This window comes from Pelophylax lessonae (assembly GCF_965119305.1).
Source record: "Pelophylax lessonae genome assembly, chromosome: 4".
NCBI lineage: Eukaryota > Metazoa > Chordata > Amphibia > Anura > Ranidae > Pelophylax > Pelophylax lessonae.
In genome coordinates this window covers 500,086,656-500,107,749 of record NC_138771.1, presented here as the reverse complement: position 1 = coordinate 500,107,749, position 21,094 = coordinate 500,086,656, and the positions used below count along the sequence as shown (strand labels likewise).

Sequence of the window (21,094 nt, the reverse complement as noted above, 5' to 3'; positions counted from 1 at the left end):
CTATCTTCATATCCCCATCTTCGCAGGACATCAGCGTTTTCGTTGCTTTTCCCAAAGATCATCCCTGGTTCCCACCAGGAGACTGAACTATCTGGGCCTAATTTTGGATACATCCTTGGCAAGAGTGTTTCTCCATGCGGAGAAACTCCAGAAGATTCAGTCAATGATTCAGGTGTTGCTGTCCGTCAACTGGCTGGGACTGATGGTGGCCTCCTTAGAGGCAGTACCGTTTGCCCAGTCTCATACCTGAATTCTCCAAGAGGAGATTCTTCTCAAATGGAATCGGAATCCCGATTCCCCGGACAATCGGATCCGATTGAGCGAGCGGACCAGGGAGATTCTAGTCTGCTGGCTTCGGTCTCCGATGCTCAGCCAGGGGAAGTCATTTCTTCTGATAAATTCCAGGTTACCGATAAATGTGTTGGAACTGAGAGCGATCAGACTTTGTCCGATTTGCTGGACCAAGTAGCTCCAGGGCAACCCAGTTCGGATCCAATCGGACTATGCCACGGTCATGACTTATGTCAATCACCAAGGGGCACCAAAAGTGCCCTGGCGGCCATAGAAGTGGCCAACATTCTTTATTGGGCGGAACAGTTGTTCCAGCTCTCTCCGCGATATTCATCCCGGGGGTGGACAGGCAGATTATCTCAGCCGTCAGATTCTGGATCAAGAGGAATAGTCTCTTCATCCAGAGGTATTTCACCAGCTGTCCCTTCATTGGGGCACCCCGGATATGGATCTGTTGGCATGTCGGCTCAACAGGGCTCGCGCCCGCGATCCTCTAGCGGACGCAGCAGACGCGCTGAGCGCCCCGTAGGGGCAGTATCAGCTATTATATGTCTTCCCCCCTCTCAAGTTGCTGCTGAGATTTCTCCGCAGGATAGAGGTGGAGGGAACTCCAGTTATCCTGGTAATTCCGGGCTGGCCGCGTCAAGCCGGGTACGCCGACTTGGGCAGACTAGTCGCGGACGCTCCATTGGAGAATTCTTCTGAGGGAGGATCTGCGGTCTCAAGGACCGATCTTCCATCGTGCTTTACAGTCGCTGGCTTTAACGGCCTGGCCATTGAGACCCAGGTACTGAAGGACAGAGGACTGTTAGCTTCAGTTATTCCTACTCTAATTAAAGCAAGGAAAGCGACTTCCAGCAAAGTCTATTATCGCACATGGAAGGCTTATATTGCGTGGTATGAATCGTTGGGATTTCCCCCACGTACCTATTCGGTGACCCGAATCTTGGTTTTTTCTCCAAAAGGGGGTTGAGCAGAAACTATCCTTGAGCACTATCAAGGGTCAGGTTTCAGCGTTAGCAATCTTCTTTCAGAAGCCGCTGGCTACTCATTCCTTGGTACGGAATTTCATTCAGGGGGTGCAGCACTTGGCTCCGCCAGTGTGCACGCCCTTACCATCCTGGGATCTTAATTTGGTGTTGTCGGTTCTTCAGAAACCTCCCTTTGAAAATATCAGGGAGATTCCCTTGCTTACATTATCCCAGAAGGTGGCCTTCTTGGTGGCTATCACTTCTGCACGCAGGGTGTCAGAACTGGCTGCATTATCATGCCATTCCCCATATCTAGTGGTTCATAGGGATAAGGTAGTTCTTCATCCGAAGCCATCCTTTCTTCCTAAGGTGGTTTCAGATTTTCATCTGAATGAAGATATTGTGCTACCTTCCTTGTGTCCTAAGCCTAATCATCCTCAGGAATATGCGTTGCATTCCTTGGATGTGGTTCGGGCAATCAGGGTATACCTGAAGACTACGGAATCGTTCCGTAAAACGGATTCACTTTTTGTGATCACGGATGGCCCCAGAAAGGGGTTGCCTGAATCTGCCGCGACTATCTCCAAATGGATTAGACAGACGGTGGTACAGGCTTATTCTATTAGGGGTCGGAATCCTCTGTTCCCTGTTAAGGCGCACTCCACTCGAGCGCTCAGTACTTCCTGGGCCTACCGCCATCAGGCGTCAGTGGTCCAGGTGTGCAAGACGGCTACCTGGTCGTCGGTGCATACCTTTACAAAATTTTATAAAGTTGATGTGATGGCATCGGCGGATGCCTCATTTGGCCGCAAGGTTTTGCAGACCGCAATTTGAGGAGACCGGTGGTCTACCTCGAGGGTTTTTTTCCGTTGTAATTTCAGTTGAGTCTCATCTTGTGATTGATGAGCCTTTAAAACTTCTAGTTGGCACCGGTTGGGCCTTCTAGATTGGATTTTGATTTCCATTTTCCCACCCCTCATTTGTGGCACTGCTTTGGGACGTCCTGAGTTGATATTAATCAAGGAGGACTACGTCTGTCAATGAGCGATAGAGAAAAATTGATTTTTGTAAAATCTTAACGTAAAATCCTTTTCTCTTAAGCTCATTGACAGACGTAGTACCCGACGCCTCTGTTTTTGAGTTGGGTTGGGTTAAATTCTCTAAACACTGCTTTGTGACATAACTGATTTGCTGTAGCAGGAAGTGAGAGGATATACCCTCCGGGACTGCCCCTAGGGTGTGGCCAGAACGTTTTCTTTCCTGTCTAGTCCTACTCCTGTAGAGGGCAGTATAACCCGAGTTGATATTAATCAAGGAGGACTACGTCTGTCAATGAGCTTAAGAGAAAAGGATTTTACGGTAAGATTTTACAAAAATCCATTTTTTCGCGGCATTCAGTAGATGGGGGATTGTCAAATTTTTATATTGATTTCTTGGGATATTAGTCTTGTGCAGGAGGAAGAGGGCTGGATCCATTACCAACTGATATTCCGTAAAGGTCTTTGTTATTTCATAGATCTGTTTCTAGAATTTTTCCATTTTGGGACATGAACAAAAGATATGTAATAGGGTCCCTCTTCCCTCTCCACACCTCCAGCACCTATCTGTATTTGTTTGTGATATTTTATTCATTTTTACTGGAGTTTGGTACCATCTAGACATTATTTTGTAATTCACTTCTTGTATTTTTCTACATATGGATGTTGTGAAGGCCGATTGGAACATTCGACCTTTCTCTACTTAGGTGAAAGAGCTATTTAATTCCTTCTCCCATTCGTTTATGTAAGACTGCTGGTAGTTGTCCCCTTGTCCAATCAACATTACGTACAGCTTAGATATGGTATGTGCTAACGTCCCTTTTTGTAAGCATATCTCTTCGAATTGTGTGTATTCTAGGTCTTCTCGTTTAGGTTTTGGTAAGGACCTCAAGAAATGTTTAAGCTGGACCGCTCGCCAGTGGTCCAGCCGAAAATCTCCCGTAGGGTCCATTAACTCTCTCTCCGTCAGCCAGCCCTCCGATGTTAGGAAATGATCCACCTAGAAAAAGCCATTTTCCATCAAATCTGTAAATATTTTATCTTGATATCCAGGGGTGAATTTGGGGTTTCCCAACAGTCGCAGTGCAACTTTTCCTTTCTTCCACTGCCTCCATCTGAACTTCAAATTCTTTGTGCTACATCTCATTCCACCATCTCTAGATTGATCAGAAAAGTGATTACTAAGGCTTGTGCCTTGAAGGATAGGACTGCCTTTTGTGACTTTTTTGAATCGTTAGCCAGTGCCTCTTTTCAGGAGAAGGTGTCAGTTCCTTAAATTTTCAGGGCTGTCTTCTGGTCCGCTGTTCACATATTTTTGTAAAGTTTATCAGGTGGATGTTCAGGCCTCTGCTGATGCAAGCTTCAGCCTTACTCTGCTCTTTGAGTTAAAGATTTCCTTGTTTGAAGCCTGTTGGCATTGTTTGCGGTGTTGCCATTTACTACTTATATTGCTTTGGGATGTCCTGTGGTCAAGACCTAAAAGAGTCTGTGCCCTGTGTTGTGCGATTAAGAAAAAGGATGTTTGACTTGCCTAAAAAATCCTTGTCTTGAAGTACAGTTTAACACATAAGTTCCTTCCTTCTGTCCAGCCATTTTCCTCTGATCGCTTGCAAAAAAACTGAGGATTGCTGGGAGTAGGAGAGGTTACATGAGGTGTCCTAACGCCTTCTTTTTTTTTTTTTTTTTGCATGTGTCCTTACTTGAAGGTGGCAGCATGCAACCCATGGTCAATACCTAAAAAAACCTGTGTCCTGTGTTGTACTGCAAGAAAAGGATTTTACAGGCAAGTCAAAAATCCATATGTTCTTATACAGGATTTATATAGCGCCAACAGTTTGAGCAGCGCGCTACAACAGGAGGGCAGACAGTTCACTTGCAATACAATTCAATACAGGAGGAATAAGAGGACCCTGCTCAATGGAGCTTACATTCTTAAAGGGAGGGTCAAGGGATACAAAAGGTAATAACTGTGGGGGATGAGCTGATGGCCCACACAGGACACAGAACTAGATGTTCTAGACCATGGGTTCTATGCTGCTACCTGTTGGCAAAAGCTTTGTTGGGAACATCCCCAGTATGCCTCATATAACTCAGTGGGACTCTAGTTTTTTGCTAGTGTTCTTGGGTAATGGACATCTTATCCAGAGAGATGTCCGTGGTTTTCTAAACCATTCTTTTTTATATTTCTTCTTTTTATTTCAACTGACCTATATATCAAGATTCAGTTGCCTATTACTTCGCTATACTTACCTATTAGGTGCATTAGCAGTTCCTGGATTGGTTTCCTTTCATGTACATCTTGGGAATTATACCTGGACTCACAACAAAGGGGATTGGTTCAGGCACTGAATCTTGCATTCAACACTCAACTTGTTGTTTGCAATAATCACTGTGTTCTCCTAGCTGGGATTTCTTGCAGGAAGGAAATTTGCTCTGCCTATGGGCCGGCCTTAGACTTTGCTCATCCTGAAGTTTAAGTTTTAAGCTCTTTGGAGTGAAACATGTCAGAGGAAGGAGCTTGAGTGGGATGTGCTGTACTGAATAAAGTTGAGTGCAGGACTGGAACTCTGTGTGGCATCTACTTTCCCAGGTTCTTTTATGTACTCACTTATCCTTTGAAAAGAAACACAAGTGATATCATATTTCTAAACTACTAGATTCCCTGTACAGTATAGTAAGCACCTCATGAGACATTCTGCAAATATTAACCAGCTTTACTAGAACCTTGTGGGGTGCCTGCTGTAAGATAGTGGTGACTATTTAGAAACTCTGATTGCACCTCATATTCACTTAAAGGAGTTGTAAAGGTAGAAGTTTTTTATCTTCATGCATTCTATGCATTAAGATAAAAAGCCTTCTGTGTGCAGAAGCCCCCCTAATACTTACTTGAGGTCCCTCTCTGTCCAGCGAAGTCAGCTGAGACACTCGTGGACAGATTCCCCTTCCTGATTGGCTGAGACACTTTGACACACTGGCTCCCGCTGCTGTCAATACAAATGCAGCTAGCCAATCAGAGAAGAAAGGGGATGGGGCCGGGTGGGTGGTTCGTGTCTGAATGGAAACAGGGAACTGTGACTCAGTTCAGGTGCGCCCAATGCAAGCTGCTTGCTATGGGGGCACTGAACAGAAGGCAGGGACCAGGAGCACAGAAGAGGGACCCGAAAGAGGAAGATCCGGTCTGCTCTGTGCAAATCCACTGCAACAGAGCAGGTACAGTACGTATAATGTGTTTGTTATTTTTATAGGAAAAAAAACGAGGCTTTACAGTCACTTTAAAGCTGAACTGTAGGCAGATGTAAAAGACACTAATTAATGTGTTTCTTTATTCATTAATAATTAATACATTATAAAATGCCTTTTTTAATGAAAGCAGTGTATGTGTCTGAATTTAAGAGGGGGAAGAATCACAAGAAGCCAGTTTGTTCATGTGGTGACATGGAACATACCGACAAGAGCATAACTCAAAGTAAGGGATGGGCTCATCATCGTGCTGCTTCTCCTTCACTGTCCAATCACAGGCTGGCGGCAGGTCCGCGATGGCCTGCAGCTGAAAGAACTGTATTAAATGATACTTGATGTAAGACTGAGGACATCTACTTTTGACAAAGTACTTCATGGGACTGCTTTGGATATAAGTTATGTATTGCATCGAACACTTTATGCTTTATTTTATCTTTTAATGGCTTTTTTTTTTTATTTGGCTGGAGTTCTTCTTTGTATGTGATCTTGTTAATATTTCACTTTTTAAAAAGTTAAAACTCTTGTTTGTGTGTGTGTATAGTTTGTAATCCTTTGTGCACATCAGATCAGCCATATTTTCCAGTTGCGTATGCATGCTGCTTCCTGCTTAGAAATGCTACAGTGTTTATGCTGCAGATGACCTCTATAATAAATAAAATAACCTAAAATAACTTAGTCTGTGTTTTATTATAATTATGTCAGGTTTTTTACCCTAATGCAGGGAATGCATTAAAGTAAAAAAAAAAACCTTTAAGCCTTTACAAACACTTCAGTATTTGTTCTTTATAGAATATTCTTTGCAAAACTTTAATTGCTTTTTGACACTTCTGTTGATTACAAAGCAGTATTAAACTCAAAACCAAAAACGTATTATATTGCAGCTTACCATTCATTTATTCAGCATTGTATGTTTGGTTGGAAGGGTAGTGTTAAATGTACTGTAATATTTAGAACCACTATCAAATTGAAGCCAAACTCCAACTCCAAAGTTTATTTCCTTTTGGCTAGTGTCAAAGCCCAACTCTGGGCAAAAAGGTTTTCCTATGCAGTGGAGATGTACTTGATTAATCCTCTGATCCTTCTACCAGAAGACTAGTTGCTGTGGTTCCTGAGCCCCCCAAGCCCCCAACCCAACCCCCCCGGTGGTCGAACGGTCTTGGGTGTCGCATACTTCCTGACATCATCATGCCCATAGACCTGCTGAAATGTCAGGAACAGTCCACCACTGGTTCGTGGGGGAGTGCTGTTTGCAGGTGGAGTGGAGTGGAGGATAGGGTGACTATGTAAGCTTTCTCCAAACTGTGGCCCAAAGGCCGGATGCAGCCCTTAACTTGCCTTTATGTGGCTCTTGGGAAACTATTGCTTCCACGGACACCAATAGTGGAGCATAATACCTCATTCGGGCATCAACAATGTGGTAGTTTTCCTCTCACTTACACCAATATTGGGGCATAACTTCTTCTGACACCATGATGGGGCACTATCCCCCGACTGACACTAGTGATGTGGTACTATTTATTCCGCTGACACCAACGATGGGGCTTTATTTCTCCTATTGACACCAACAATGGGGTACTATACCTCCAACTAATACCAGTGATGGGGAAATATTCCCCTTTACTGACCACGGGCACTATGTAATTTTTCTTCCACTCACCACCAAGCCGGAGCATTCTCTACTCCCACTAGCCACAGTCCGGACCCCTAAAGTCTGAAGGACTGTAAATTGGCCCTTTGTTTAGAAAGTTTGGAGACCCCTGCTCTAGACAAAAGCGAGCAGTTGACCCATGCGGTGAGTGGGCTTTAGGTAGTTTGTCGTATCCATGTTAACTGATGCTTCCTGCTGGAGAGTTTGTGATGTGAAAAACCCATTTGCTGGCTGGATTACCAGATGGAACTAGAAGAAATCCTAAAAAAGGAAATTAATACAACCATCACATCTAATGTTGCAATCTAAAAAATGTTTGCTTTGAGGTTTAATACTACTTTAACTGTACTGTACAGAGAACAGATTCAGGGAATTTAGCTGGAACAGCTCCACGAGTAGTTGTTATAACAATTAAAACGTCTGTGTGTGATTATACACAGCACAACCCATTTTACTGCTCCTCTTTACGATGTCTTTAGATTACAGCTGAATTAGTTTGCTTTGTACGATGCGTGTATTGAAAGATGAGGGAATGCTGGGGCATGCGGCGCACCGCTCAGCCTTGCTTGTTCATTATTTCCCTGCACACAAATCTTGCCAAAGATTACCAATATGCCACAAAGCGCAGAGTAATTGCAATATTTTTTTTTTATGTTTAGAGCTGTGTTTTTGGCTGGACTCCCTGCTAACTTGGTTGGTCCCGGGACTAAGTGCTCTCTCTCCCTCTCTTTCATTGCAGTTCTGCCAGGCTCACTCCCAGCTGGCCCAGTACATGGAGCGATACAGGTATTCTCTATAATGATACTGTAATTGGCTCTGTAATCTGCTTCCTGTAACATGTTCATTTCCCTAGTTATTTTCTTCCATTACTGAAGATGACAGCTCACCGCTCGTGTTCCAGCTGCGATGGCTAAGCTATTTTGTTTGCTGTGCACAAATGCTTGTCCTGCTTTTAACACTGTATAAAGCCTATTTGATGTCACTGCTTCACTGATGTCCTGCCAGCTCGCAGGGCTTTGCTTAAACATATACACACTCATAGAATACATTTGGCAGACATCTGGAGGGCCTTGAATGAAGGCGGCTCTTATGTGAAGATGGCATTAAAGTGTACGCAAACCTTAACAGTGAACTGTTCTTGTTAGCTCCCTTTTGGTCTGCTGAATATACCATTGGAAGTGTTTTGTTATATTTGTTCAGTATCTGCAAAAAAAAAAAAAAAAAAAGCCTGGTAATCCTGAAAGAAATCCAGTGAGCTTATTGTGTCCTGTGCTTCTGCATTATCAGAAAGATTATCAGTCCTGCCTAGTTCATTGCCTTTTAAATGTAAGGCCTCTGTTCACACAAGAGGTCCAATCTGGTCCAGCTGTCAGTTCTTAAGCTAGACCCTCCCTTCTCCTCTATGGAGCATCGGATATAAACGGACTTGTGTTCCTTTACACCTGGCTTCTGTCTGATCTGTTCCCCTCTGGCTGATCAAATCAGGGGGCAGCCGGTCCGTTTACCTCCGACTGCCCATAGAATACAGCAGGCTGTGTCCACTCTGCATAGATGGAGCAGGCATGGACCTTTCATTCGGCCGCTCTGCTCGGCTCAGGAGACACATCCATTGCTGAATAAAAACCGATCTGGCCTGTTTGAAAGGGGCTAAACTGTCTTTTGCTCCTATAAAATGTATGCTGCTGGAATACAGCCAAGCCTTTCATCTACGTTTTAAAATACTGGCAAACACTCAATCATCTAAATTTAAATATAGCCAAGCCATTAAAGTGGAACTTCACACAAAAAGGGAAGTTCCGCTCTTCCTCCTCCTTCACATTTGGCACACCACTTTTATTTTTTTTTGGGGGGGGGGGGTGGAGCAGGTACCTGGTTTTGACAGGTACCGGTTTCCACTTCCGGTCGAATAGCCACGGTAATCCGAGCAGAAGTTTGGTCCCCCACCCTTCCACCTCAGCCTTAGCTCAGCCTTCTGGCACACGTCAAAGATCCCTGTAAGCTGTGGGGCCATTCAGATAGGGCAAGCGCAGTGAGCATCTGGCTGTGAAGTTGTAAGCAGTCACAACCGGCTGCCCACAGGTGCTGGGGTCCGAATCCCGGTGAAGAAACTGGCTAGGTGAGCACATCGCTGGATCCTTGGACAGGTTGAGTGTTTGTTTAATAAAAATCAGAAGCTACAGTTTTTGTAGCTGCTGGCTTTTCATTTTTTGAAAGGTGACCTAAGTACCACTTTATCTACATTACAATATAGTCTTTAATCATGTATGTTACAATAAAGCCAAGCCCTCAATCATCTCTATTACAATGAAACACTCAATTATCTACATTGTGTTTCTCTGCTCTAGCAGCACAAAACAGTGGAGAATGGAGAGCAGGAAAGTGTTTTTCGTTCAGAGGAAATGGTCATTTAAAGTGTAACTAGGGGCAAAACTTTTTTTTTTTCCATTTTGGATAAAGGAGGGTAATAACCTTTGTCAGATTTTTTTTTTTTTCGCCATTTCTGTCCTATTGTGGAGATTTCTCTTCACTTCCTTTCCAATAGCCAAACAGGAAGTGAGAGGAAATTCCTGCAAATTTAAGGAATTTCTTGGGGACCCCCAGGTCACTAAACTAGTGTCCCCACTGGAAAATTTTCATTTTACTTTACTTTTCTGGGGACAACCCAAAACGTGGGATTTACGTTTACTTTCTCTTTCAATGATAATAGTAAACAGGACAAATAGAAAGGGGGGGGGGGTCTCCTTAACGGGGACATAGACTACAATGAAAAAGGACAAACATTCTAATACTTCTCCACTATCTAAAACCAAAAAAAAAAAAAAAAAAAAACTTTACAGTAGGGATCGACTGATATCGATTTTTCGGTCACCCCTCAGGACGATATTAGGTGCCGTTATTCTGTACATTTAAAGTTTTGAAAAATCAACACAATTTTTTACACATCTGGTACATGTTAATGTTTATTAAAATTGGTAACATTAAGGGCTCGTTTTTCAAACCATACCTGCATGAAAGCTAATGGGAAAACCACACAGATTTCACTTGCAGAGACATCCGTTTCACATCAGTTTTCATGTGCAATTCAGTCAGTTTTCATGCATGTTGTGGTGTGAAAAGGGCACATAGAGAAGAAGAGTAAAGAGACGAACCATTGTTTTTTTGTGCGCTTGCAGAAATGTGTCTGTTTTTGCAGCATCCTGCTCTTCCAGATTAAAAACATGCTATTCCTGACTTGACATTTCGGCAGGAAACCTCCTTGCACCTCCTGTTGAATATCTTCTGTCAGCCATTGTTTTGCCTTGACCAATACATCATCAGAAGAGAAAGCATGATTCTTGTATCGAAGATCCAAAAGACATGCCAGCACATTTTTATTCTCTTCATGCTTCTCAAAACATTTGGTGAGGCTGTCCCTCATGACCTGCCTACATGTTTTAATGCCACTTGTGTTGGGTCCTTCATTCTCTTTAACCGCTTGCCGCCCGCCCGCCGTCATATGACGGCGGAGCGGAGCGACCATTATCCTGGGCCGCCGTCATATGACGGCGGCACTTTAAGCAGGGCAGGCGCGCGATCGCGTGCACGCCGCCCTGCACTGTCGGTGTCGGGGTGTCCCCGGGACACCCCCCGTCACCGGCAGGGGGGAAACAGCCAATGGGCGTGGCTGTTTCCCACGTGATCGGCTGTGTTCCAATGACACAGCCGATCACAATGAAGGCGCCCACCAGATGACCGCGCATGCGCGATCGGGAGCGCGCAGCGCGGTCGTGTCGGTGGCACTGTGTTCCGTAGGAACACAGCTGTCACCGGCGGTAGTAAACAGTCACTGACAGTGACTGTTTACTATGTGATCGGCTGTGAATCCATTCACAGCCGATCACAAAATGTAAACACAGAGCAGTAACTGACTGTTACTAGCTCTTCTCTCCTCATACAGTTTCCAGTATGAGGGGAAAAGAGCTAGAAATAGTGAGTTACTGCTCTGTACACCTGTAAAAAGTAAAAATCACACTAATAAAGGTCCCCCCACACAGTCCTCAGCTCCCCCCCCCCCAATATCACCTGTCACCCAACAGTCACCTCATCAGTGCCCAGAAATTGACACCCATAACGTTCACATTTGAGCGCAGCGATCGCAGGCAGAATCACCGCGATTCTGCCCGCGATCCGGAAATCATTGCAAATCGCGGGACGCCTGTGCGTTGCCCGTGATTTGCAATAGCACCCCAAACGCTGTGCGATGTTGCCGCCATTTCCGCCTGCCGAATCGCGGTAACATCGCGCAAGCATCGCATGACGCCCAGAAAAGGTACAAGAGTTTCTTTGGAGTGTCATGCGTTGTTTGCGTGATGTTACCGCGATTCGGCAGGCGGAAATCGCAGCAACATCACACAGCGTTTGGGGTGCTATTGCAAATCACAGGCAACGCACAGGCGTCCCGCCATTTGCAATGATTTCTGGATCACGGGCGGAATCGCAGTGATTCTGCCCGTGATCGCTACGCTCACATGTGAACATAGCCTAAAGTTCACCGGTCACCAGAGACTGCCATCAGTACCGCCGTGCACCATCGCCCGTCACCTGTCACCCATCAGTGACCATCGCCCGTCACCTGTCACCCCATCAATCACCGTCACCTGTCACCCCATCAATCACCGTCACCTGTCACCCCATCAGTCATCGTCACCTGTCACCCCATCAGTCATCGTCACTTGACACCCCATCAGTGATCGTCACTTGTCACCCCATCAATCATCGTCACATGTCACCCCGTCAGTGACTGTCATCTGTCACCCCATCAATCATCGTCATCTGTCACCCCATCAATCATCATCACCTGTCACCTCATCAATCATCGTCACCTGTCACCCCATCAATCATCGTCACCTGTCACCTCATCAATCATCATCACCTGTCACCTCATCAATCATCGTCACCTGTCACCCCATCAGTCATCGTCACCTGTCACCCCATCAGTCATCGTCACCTGTCACCCCGTCAGTCATCGTCACCGGTTTGCCATATACATGCAATCACTTACTGACCGCCTAACGACTATATGCGTCGGCCATTAAAAGCTAAATACTGGGGTTATGGCAGCAGATAGCCCCCATAACCCCGGTATTTTTTGAAACGGCGGGCGGTCAGCTTTCAGATAAGGGTGGTCCCAGTGGCGGATTCGCCGCGGAATTACCCTTACGGTGCAGGGGAAGAGGTGCCCCCCCCCCCTCCTGCCGCGTCCCAGACGTTTTCCCAGCTTACCGGACCCGCCGGCAGCGGGGAAAACTATCCGGTCCCGGATCCTCAGAGACAGGAAGTCGAGTGAGGGCAAGATGGCCCTCACTCAACTCTATGGTCTTGGAGGACCGGAGCTACGTCAAAAGACGTTGCCTAGCAACCGGTTTAAAGGGCCGCTTTTTTTTTTTCCTCTTTCAACAATTTTTTTTTTTTTTTTTCTTTTTTAGTGTAGTTGTGAGGTGTGAGGTCTTTTTGACCCCAGATCTCACAATAAAGAGGACCTGTCATGCCTATTTCTATTACAAGGGATGTTTACATTCCTTGTAATAGGAATAAAAATGATCAAAACATTTTTTTTTTTTTAACTGTGTAAAAATAAAAAAATAATAAATAAAATAAATAGGAAAAAAAAAAAAAAATTAAAGCGCCCTGTCCCCGTTAGCTCACGCGCAGAAGCAAACGCATACGCAAGTCCCGCCCACATATGTAAACGGTGTTCAAACCATACATTTGAGGTATCGCCGCGATCGTTAGAGCGAGTGCAATAATTTGAGCCCTAGACCTCCTCTGTAACTCTAAGCTAGTAACCTGCAGAAATTTTTAAAATGTTGCCTATGGGGATTTTTAAGTACCAATGTTTGGCGCCATTCTGTGAGCATGCACAATTTTGAAGCATGACATGTTGGGTATCTAATTACTCGGCATAACATTATCTTTCACATTATGGAAAAAAATTGGGCTAAATTTACTGTTTTCTTATTTTTTAGTTCAAAAAAGTGAATTTTTTTCAAAAAAATCGCATTTGGAAGACTGCTGCGCAAATATGGTGTGATAAAAAAATATTGCAACGATCTCCATTTTATTCTCTAGGGTCTCTGCTAAAAAAAAATATATAATGTTTGGGGGTTCAAAGTAGTTTTCTAGCAAAAAAAAATGATTTTAGCTTGTAAACACCAAGTGTCAAAAATAGGCCCAGTCTTAAAGTGGATAAATGGACAACTTTGTGTAAAGCGCTACTTGGATGTGAGGCCTATGTATGTGGCCAGGCTGTGAAAAAGTGTTACACATGTGGTATCGCCATACTCAGGAGGAGTAGCAGAATGTATTTTGGGGTGCAAGTTTTGCTATGTACATGCGATGTGTTAGAAATATTGCATAAATGGACAGCTTTGTGTAAAAAAAATGTGTTTTCATTTTCTTTCCACATTTTCCAAAAACTTGTGGAAAAAAATGACATATTCAAAAGACTCATTATGCCTCAAAAATTATACGTTGGGCTGTTTGCTTTCCAAAATGGGGTCATTTTATGGGGGTTTCCATTGTCCTGGTGCTCCAGGGCCTTCAAAAGTGCGATAGGTTGTCAGGAAATGATATGTGTAATTTGTGCTCCTAGAATGCCGGACGCTGCTACTCGGATGTTAGGCCTCTGTATGTGGCCAGGCTGTGAAAAAGTCTCACACATGTGGTATCGCCATACTCAGGAGGAGTAGTAGAATGTGTTTTGGGGTGTAGTTGAAAGTATACATGTGCTGTGTGAGAGAAATAACCTGTTAATACGGCAATTTGTAAAAAAAAAAAAAAAAAAAAAAAAGAAATCTTCATTTTGCAAAGCATTGTGGGAAAAAATTACAACTTCAAAAAACTCATCATGCCCCTTATTAAATACCTTGGAATGTCTACTTTCCAAAAAGGGGTCATTTGGGGGGTATTTGTACTTTCCTGACCTTTTAGTGTCTCAAGAAATGAGATAGGCCTTCAGTACATCAGGTGTGATCAAGTGTGATCAATTTTCAATGAATAGCACCATAACTTGTGGACTCTATAACTTTCACAAAGACCAAATAATATATACTTACTTGGGTTTTTTTTACCAAAGATAAGTAGCAGTATACATTTTGGCCAAAATTTGTGAAGAAAAATGACTAATTTGCAAAATTTTATGACAGAAACAAAGAAAAATGCGTTTTTTCACGATATTTTCAGTCTTTTTTTATTTATAGCACAAAAAATAAAAAACCCAGTATTGATCAAATACCATCAAAAGAAAGCTCTATTTGTGTGAAAAAAAGGACACAATTTTTGTATGGGTACAGTGTTGCATGACTGAGTAATTCTCAGTCAAAGTGTGAGAGCGCTGAAAGCTGAAAATCGGTCTGGGCAGGAAGGGGGTGAAAGTGCACTGTAGGCAAGTGGTTAAGAAGCATTTTCAGCACTCTCACACATGGGATGACAGATGACACACATGAGTCGTAATGACTCATCTCTGGTGTTCCTTCCTCTATTGGAGGAGGGTCTCAATGACATTGGCTACAATGTCCCACTGATCAGCAGTAGGACAAGAATATCCTCCATATTCACCTGAATAGATGGTTAATGCTCGGTTCTGTTCCAGCAGTCTTTGCAGCATGTGAAGTGTTGAGTTCCATCGTGTTGTAACAGCCCGAATCAAGTTGTTTTTGGGTAGGCCAAGGTCTTCCTGAATAACCTCAGTCGCTGCTTGGCAAGGATTGATCAGTGGAAATGACCTCTTCAGCATGCCACTTATATCAATCAAAGCTCTCTGGCTTGACAGACCATCATTTACCACAAGTTGCAGGGTGTGTGCCATGCAACTGAGGTCTGACACTTCAGCAAGCCTCATTCCTATAAGCCCCATTCATGTAAGACTCATTAGTGAATCGGTTTGTCCTAATCAGCAGTCAGTTGCGAATGAGAGCGGGTTGCCAGCATTCTCTGGTTGCAGCATAGTCTTTACTTTCTCAACGACCTTTTGGTGAATCTTTCCGAGCATTTCCGTTAGATAATACTTTTCACTCTTCAGTGTGTACCTTGGGTCAGGTATGGACATCAACTGCTTAAATCCAGAGTCAGACACCATTGTACATGGCTGGTTATCAGTGACCATCATCTCTGTGATTGCTCTGTCTAGCAGTTGGGATCTTCCAATCTGAATTTAGCCACTGATTTTTTTTTTTTCCTGAAATATATCGGTTATTGTTGTCTGGGATAGTGGAGGTATTTCACTTTGTTATTCAGTTTGTTTTTTCTGTGCTGCATTATATAATTCAACACGATGAACTCTTAGATGGGCCCAAACATTTGACGTATTTTTGATTTTTTTCAGTTGCTGATCCCATGCTCAAAATTGTTTGTGCATGTGTTGCACACTGCTGCTTTTCTTGGGGATGGTTGAGTCGAGAAATAGTCCCAGACCACACTTTTACTTTTTCTGATTGCATCCATCTCCATTGCAATTTAAAAGAGAGTTTATACTAAATACAGATAAGGTTAAAAAAACTGGCTGTCTGGCACATTGCTATGGCTGGCTGCCTGGCACTCTGCTGTGGGTGGCTGGGTGGCACCCTGCTGTGGGTGGTTGGCTGGCACAGGGGCTGTGGGTGGATAGGTGGCTGCTGGCTGGCATGTCCTCCATGGCATGCACTGTTTGAGGTGAGGGAGGCGGCCTAAGAAGCCAGAACAGGCAGGCCCAGTGCGTGGAGGTGCGTGGAGGCTCGTGGCACAACATACCCAATGACCTGTGCTCCGGGCACAATATCGGTCAAATCAGCAAGTTTCATGACCGATGCTTAAAAAAAAGTGAATATCGGCCTCCGATAATCAGTCGATCCCTACTTCACAGTGTAACTAGAAGCAAACACTTTTTTTTTTGTTTTGGATACAACGTAGAGGGATTTTAACATCTGTGGGATTCACCCTCTTTAGTGAATGTAAAAGAAAATCACACATTTTGGGTTGACATCAGAACACTAATAGAGGGGAAATCTTCCACAGAGGACATTAGCTCTTTTGACTAGTGACACAACAGGATTCCCTCACTTTGGAGGGATTTCCTCTCACTTTCCATTTTTGATATGAACAGGAAGTAAAGCAAAACGTCCCCAATGGGGCACAGGTGAAAAAAAAAACAAAAACGAATGGGTGTTATAACCCTCCCTTACTCTATCCCAAAATGAAAAAAAAAAAGTTTTGCCTATAGTTCTACTTTAAGTGATTTCCTAGCAAAAATCAGTCATAAAACTTCACCGGCTGGAGCCCTAGTCACACTTTGAGTGGGAGCCAGTGGAGCAGACTCTAGATCACATGATCATTGTGACAATCACCGTGATCACATGACTGGGAAGTCCATGTAACACCTCTAACATTGCAAATTTATAAAGGGCCAGCCTCCACTATTCAGAAAGGTTTAGTATACTATAAAAAAAAAAAAAAAAAAATCACTTTTGGTAGTGAAGGAGGCAGACATAGAAAATATACATTTAGACTGGCCTTTGCTCAGTGTAGCCTTATTTAGGTAAGTATGAGTTCCACTCTCATGATGGACTCCTGTAGTGTTGGCCATGGTTTGGAATTATGAAAGAATGAAGACTTGGCAAGTTACATCCTCTCTCCTCATTTTTTTCTGTTTCCCAGGAGTCGTCTCAAAGCTAAAAACCTGATGTACATAAAACAGATTCTGTTCCTTTTGGAGAAGTTTGTGGGCGCCCTAGGAGGTGAGTGTCGCCAGGCTCTGGGCTGGAATCTCATTGAGAATAATGTCTTCTCAGGATCTTCCTAATTCATATCGAAACCCCAGGGAATGTAGTTGTTTCTGTGGGTTTTTATAGCCTCGTAACTCTATTGCTTCTTCTTTGTTTGGCTGTTTTTAGTTCTACACAGTGCGTTCACAGCAGGGAATGTCTTCGTAGTGAACTGAGCTGAATCAGTCCTTGTGGGAACATAGTCGGTTACATCTCTAGAAAACATGGTGATTGTGTTTAGGCGGGAGGCATGTTTAAAGTGGACCAAGCCTCAGATCTATTTCTCCTGTTTAGTGCAACTACGCTAAGTAAGCTATTAGTGTAATACTTGCAGGAATTTATTACATCTCAGATTACAGTACACCCTCTGAAAATGCCTTCATTTGCTTTTCTCTCCAGAAGAATGGTGCCATCTTTGTTCAGGCATCATTCATGGGTTACCATGTGGAATGAAATACCAGCTCAGAGATGACACAATCATGTAAATCCTGGTGCATGTGCAAATCTTGGCTATGTTCACAAATGTCTAACACTGATTAGTCCCTACTGCTCCTTCCTGTAGACTTAGGAAATGCTTTTGTTCTGCCTGCAGCAGACTAATGGTATCATCACAGCCTTGGCAGTCACTGGGCTGCTGCTCAAGGATGGCTTTATAATGATAAAAGGTGGAGCTTTTCTGAAAAATAATACTGTTGCTTTATATTGTGACAATATGAATAATTGAAATGTCTACTAGCTTATTAAAAAAAAAAAAAAATTCCTGAATGCATGCCAACTTATTTGTTTTATGAGTAGCATTGAACCTTCTGCAGCATGGTTTCCTTAGCACGCTTTAGGTCAGGTCGCTTTAACCCTTTTGCTGCCACTGATGTGTGTCATATGTACACAGCAGCAAGGAGTTATTCACACTTCCTGTCGGCTGTCAGATTGAAGTGATCAGGTGTTCAGACCCCCTGCCTGATACACTCACCCTTTTGTTCCCCTATGTGATTGAAGAAAAGTTTAGTGGAAAAACAGTTACACCAAAAGCACTTTAACACCCCCCTCCCAAAAAAAATTTCAACCCACCACCACAGTAATTCTACACCCATTATTAATAGTTAAAGTGATAGTAAAGGCTCTTCTTTCTTTTTTTTTTAAATCACTAACCTGTTATAGCGACCAGAACCTCCTCTTCTGGGGTCCCCTGTTGGTGCTCTCAGCTCCCCGTGTTGTCTGCGTGCCACCGTAGGAAGCCACTTGCAGTGGGTGGCACACATGTGGGCACCATCCCGAGCTATTGACACACATACAGTGAGTCTATTCATTTTCATTTTCAATATTCATTTTCAATGGGCTGAAATCCCACCGCACCAAAAGCAGTGTAGGCACTATTTTTGGAAACTCTCTGCAACCGTATCACATTGTACTTCTGTATCATGCAATCTGGTGCTGGCAAACACATTGCATTTGTGACCTGCATTTGGGGTGTTATTAACTTAATATTTACACCTGCTGCAGATCGTAACTGGAGTGTCTTTCAAACGTGGTGCTGGAAACGCGCACAGAAACCAAGTTTCTCACACCACGTTACGGTCGTTAAGGTTTAATATGTTAAGTATCTATTTACACGGTGTAACCTAATCCTTTATATTATACCAAAAAACATGATTACATGTTGCCTTTGTGTCCCCTAAAGTTAACTTTTTTGCGTATTTTTTGTGTATTTTTTTGCGCTTGAAGAACTTTTGCACTAATATCGTGTTACATAAAGAATTAGAACTACCACTATTTTATTTTCCAGGATCTCTGCTTTCAGAAAATTTATAATGGTTTGTGGGGTTTGAGTAATCTTCAGGCCTAAATTAATGATATTTTGTGTGCAAAAAAAAAAAAGAGGCAAAAATAGCTGTTGCAGCAAACGGGTTAATGGTTTTGCAACTAAGATAATTTCAAGTAAGCCTGTGTATATATAGTTACATAGTTAGTCTGGTTGAAAAAAGCCATCTAGTTGAAACAATAAAAGGGGGGGAACAAAAACATGAAATCCTATATACACAATCCTGTACCCAAAGTTGATCCAGAGGAAGGCAAAAGCCCAGCAAAGCATTATCCAATTTTATACAGCAGGGGGAAAATTTTCTTCCTGATCACCTGAGAGGCAATCGGATATTCTCTGGATCAACTTTACCTATAAATGGTAATTTGCCCTTTAACGCCAAGATAAAAGGCTACCCTGTTTTAGGATGGACCTCAGCATTTCTGTGAGTTCATACACTGGGGTGACATTTAAATGACCTGGGTAAGACTTGAACTAGAAATGACATCGCTCAGGCCTGGCTATTTGCATTAATACCTCATTGCAGGAAAAAGAGGAGAGAGTCCTATGCTCTTCCCCATATCTAAAAGTGCTGTTTTTTTTTTTTCTTGGGGCTCTGCTAGGTGGTAGGTAAGGAGGTGGCAGGGGTAGGGAAGTATACAATACAATTTTACTGTAAGGAAAGCCGATAAATGAATTAAATAGGTTTATGTTACAGCTTTACACAGAACAATTATAAATCTGTTTTTCAATCTTCCGACGTACCCTCTTCATATGGTTCGTTGCTGCTAATTAGTAAATTATTATTGCCTCCGTATAGGAGTGCAAGCTGAAAACAGTTGTTACTAGCAGACCCACTTAGCTGCCATGCAACCTGGCACCAGATACCTGGCAAGAGCACGCTGGAGCTCTTAGCACTGGGGAAAGCGCACAGCAAACAGTAAGATGCGATTTGGAATCCTCTAATCCTGGAGAGGGGGAGCAGCTCTAGTCAGTATGCATTTGGGGTTGACACGACAGATGGCGGTTTCTGGAAGCTGGTTCGCTAAAATCTACAAAGGCTGCCATTTTCTGCATATTGTATTGTAGCAACCTGCCATATCCGTATTAGAGTTTATATTTGATAATAAAAAGAAATTGTACCCAGGTTTTACCTGTTTTACAGTTTATGTGAATTTTTAAAAGAGACCTGAATTCAGAAAATGAGGATGTTCTTATAGGGAATACCTAGAAATGTTAGTGATTCTAAGGGTTGATGTTTTTTAACTTCATGCAGTAAAAACCTTCAGTACACAGTCTGTCATAGTCCTGACAAATTAGATTTGATGACTTTTGTAGGATGGCATAAATTAACTATGGAATGTTTTTATAAACTTACCTGAATCTCCTTTTACCCACTTGCACGGGCATGCAACACTGTACCCATAAGACATTTTTTTTTTGCACAAAAAGAGCTTTTTTTTAATGGGATTTTATCACCGCAGGCTTTTTTATTTGTTTGCTAAATAAACAAAGAAAGAACAAAAATTGTGAAAAAAAATGTGTTTTTCTTGTAAATATATAATCTTTCTTCATAAATTTAGGCAAAATTGTATTCTGTTTGATTTGTTTTGTGAAATAACCCAATTTATATCAGTTTATATTATTTAGTCTGTAGGAAAGAGAGTCCACAAACGAAGGTATATATCTAAAAATCAATCCTGACGGCCTATCTAATTTTTTGAAGCCCGAAAACGCCAGGGTAGTGGAAAATATTCTACAAATGATCCCTTTTTGGAAAGTAGACAATCAAAGGTATTTTAAGAGGGATGGTGAGTTTTTTGAAGTTGTAACTTTTTGTCACCACTTTTTGGAAAACGAAGAAAGTTAAAAACAAAAATGTTCCACAATTTTTTTTTTCTTCGTTTACATACTGTCACCAATGCATTACAGCTTACTCATATAACTGGTGTGGCGGTGATCAGGGACACTGACTGGTGACAGTATGTAAAAATAAATTAAATACATTTCTTTTCTTTTTTTTCTTTTATATTACATTTTTGTTCTTTTTTTTTATGATTTTGTTCTTTTTTTTAACACTTAGTATAAGCAACCATTTTTATATGGTGTATTATTGTGATTAGCTGTAATTGGCCACAGCTAATCACATGGTACAGATGGGCTGTGATGATTGACCCTGTCTGTACTATGTGATCACTGTGACCAATCACACCTAGCAACACAATTGTACACAATGAATCGCATGAAAGGAAGCCATCCATTGTTTACAACTGTCATCTGCTGTGATTGGTCACAGCGATCACATGGTATCCGCAGCAGCCCGGTACACCAAT

General features: G+C 42.8%; 1 protein-coding gene across 2 annotated transcripts in view; it reads left to right on the top strand.

Annotated features, from left to right (window-relative positions):
- Positions 1-21,094, top strand: part of DDX11 (DEAD/H-box helicase 11) — a 224,026-nt gene that overhangs the window by 119,550 nt on the left and 83,382 nt on the right. For both annotated transcript variants that reach the window (XM_082257212.1, XM_082257211.1), the window contains exons 10-11: positions 7,927-7,973; positions 16,857-16,940. In XM_082257212.1, coding sequence (XP_082113338.1) covers positions 7,927-7,973; positions 16,857-16,940 — 131 coding nt within the window. The remainder of the gene's footprint in view (positions 1-7,926; positions 7,974-16,856; positions 16,941-21,094) is intronic.